The 1,221-nt window shown below is 72.5% G+C and overlaps 1 protein-coding gene across 1 annotated transcript in view; it reads right to left on the reverse strand.

Moving 5' to 3' along the window:
- ONECUT2 (one cut homeobox 2) overlaps positions 1–1,203 on the reverse strand; it is a 27,538-nt gene extending 26,335 nt beyond the window's left edge. The window contains exon 1 of the mRNA XM_026070127.1: positions 285–1,203. Within this exon, the coding sequence (XP_025925912.1) occupies positions 285–1,197 (913 nt within the window). The 5' untranslated portion in view covers positions 1,198–1,203. The remainder of the gene's footprint in view (positions 1–284) is intronic.
- Positions 1,204–1,221: the final 18 nt, after the last annotated feature.

Consider the following 1,221-nt stretch of genomic DNA (forward strand, 5'->3'; position numbering starts at 1 on the left):
GAAAGCGCCTCCCTCCCTTGCGCGGCCGCGGCCGCCGCTGCCCCCGGGGCTCGGCTGCGCGCAGCGGGGACACAAGCTCCGACGGCTGCAGGCAAGAGCGAGCGCAGCGGCGGCAGCGGGGGGAGCCGGGGGAGGGGGATAACCCATCCCCAAAGTATTTGGGGGTTCTGCCCCCGGCGCCTGAGCCGCGCCGCTCCGAGCGGGCGAGGGGCCGCTGGGGCCGGGCCGGCAGGACGGGGACGGGGCCGGCGCCGAGGGGAAGCGGCGCCCGGGGCAGGACCTACCGGCAAGTCTCAGAGCCGACATCCTCTGGAACTCCGGCTCCTGCAGCCACTTCCACATCCTCCTGAAGGTCTCCCTGCCGGATTTCAGTTTACTCCAAGGCTTAGGGTTCCTTAGTAAGTCCGAAAGGGTCCCCTGAGAACGACACAGCACCCTCTGGGCGAAGATCGCCTGGGGGATGCTGTAGCGCTTCAGTTCGGCGGTGATCCTTTGTGCCACCTCTTTGGTGTTGATCTCCTCCAGCTGCCCCGAGCCGCTCACCTGGGAGCCCGAGGAGGAGGGGGGCCGCTCCCGGCCGGGGGGCAGCCCGGGCCCGTGCGCCGGCGTGTGGCCCGGGTGCCCGGGGTGGTGCACGCCGTTCAGGTGGGACATGACGGCGGCGGGGGGCGTCCCCAGGCCGCGGGAGAGGTGCTGGTCGCCCCGGGCCAGCATGGCGCTGTGGGCCTCGAAGTTGGGGCTGAGCATCTTGTCGTGGCCGGGCGGCCCGTAGCCGTGGAGGCTCTGCTGCGCGTTGTGGATGGGGCCCAGCCCGTTGGCCAGCGGCGCGGCGGCCAGCGGCGAGAGGCTCTGGCCCATGCCCGGCATCTCCTTGTAGGGCCCGTAGAGGTTGTTCATGGCGGGCAGCCCCCGCTCGTCCCGCATGAGGGTGAAGCTGCCGCTGACGTTGCCGGCGAGGCGCTGGTGGTGGTGGTGGTGGTGGGCGTGCGGGTGGTGGTGCGGGTGGTGGAACTTGTCGGAGACGGTGGAGATGGGCGGCAGGGGCTGGAGCGGCGTCAGCGTGGTGTAGGTGCCGCTCATGCCCATGCCGGGCGGCGAGGAGTCGCAGGGCATGGCCATGGCGTGGTGCAGCGGGATGGAGAGCTCGGGGCGGTACTCGGCGGCGCCGTCCAGCAGCGAGGCCATGCTGGGCACCATGGCCGGGCGGGCGGGCGCCGGCGC

This window comes from Apteryx rowi, unplaced genomic scaffold, assembly GCF_003343035.1.
Source record: "Apteryx rowi isolate R43461 unplaced genomic scaffold, aptRow1 scaffold_304, whole genome shotgun sequence".
NCBI classification, from domain to species: domain Eukaryota; kingdom Metazoa; phylum Chordata; class Aves; order Apterygiformes; family Apterygidae; genus Apteryx; species Apteryx rowi.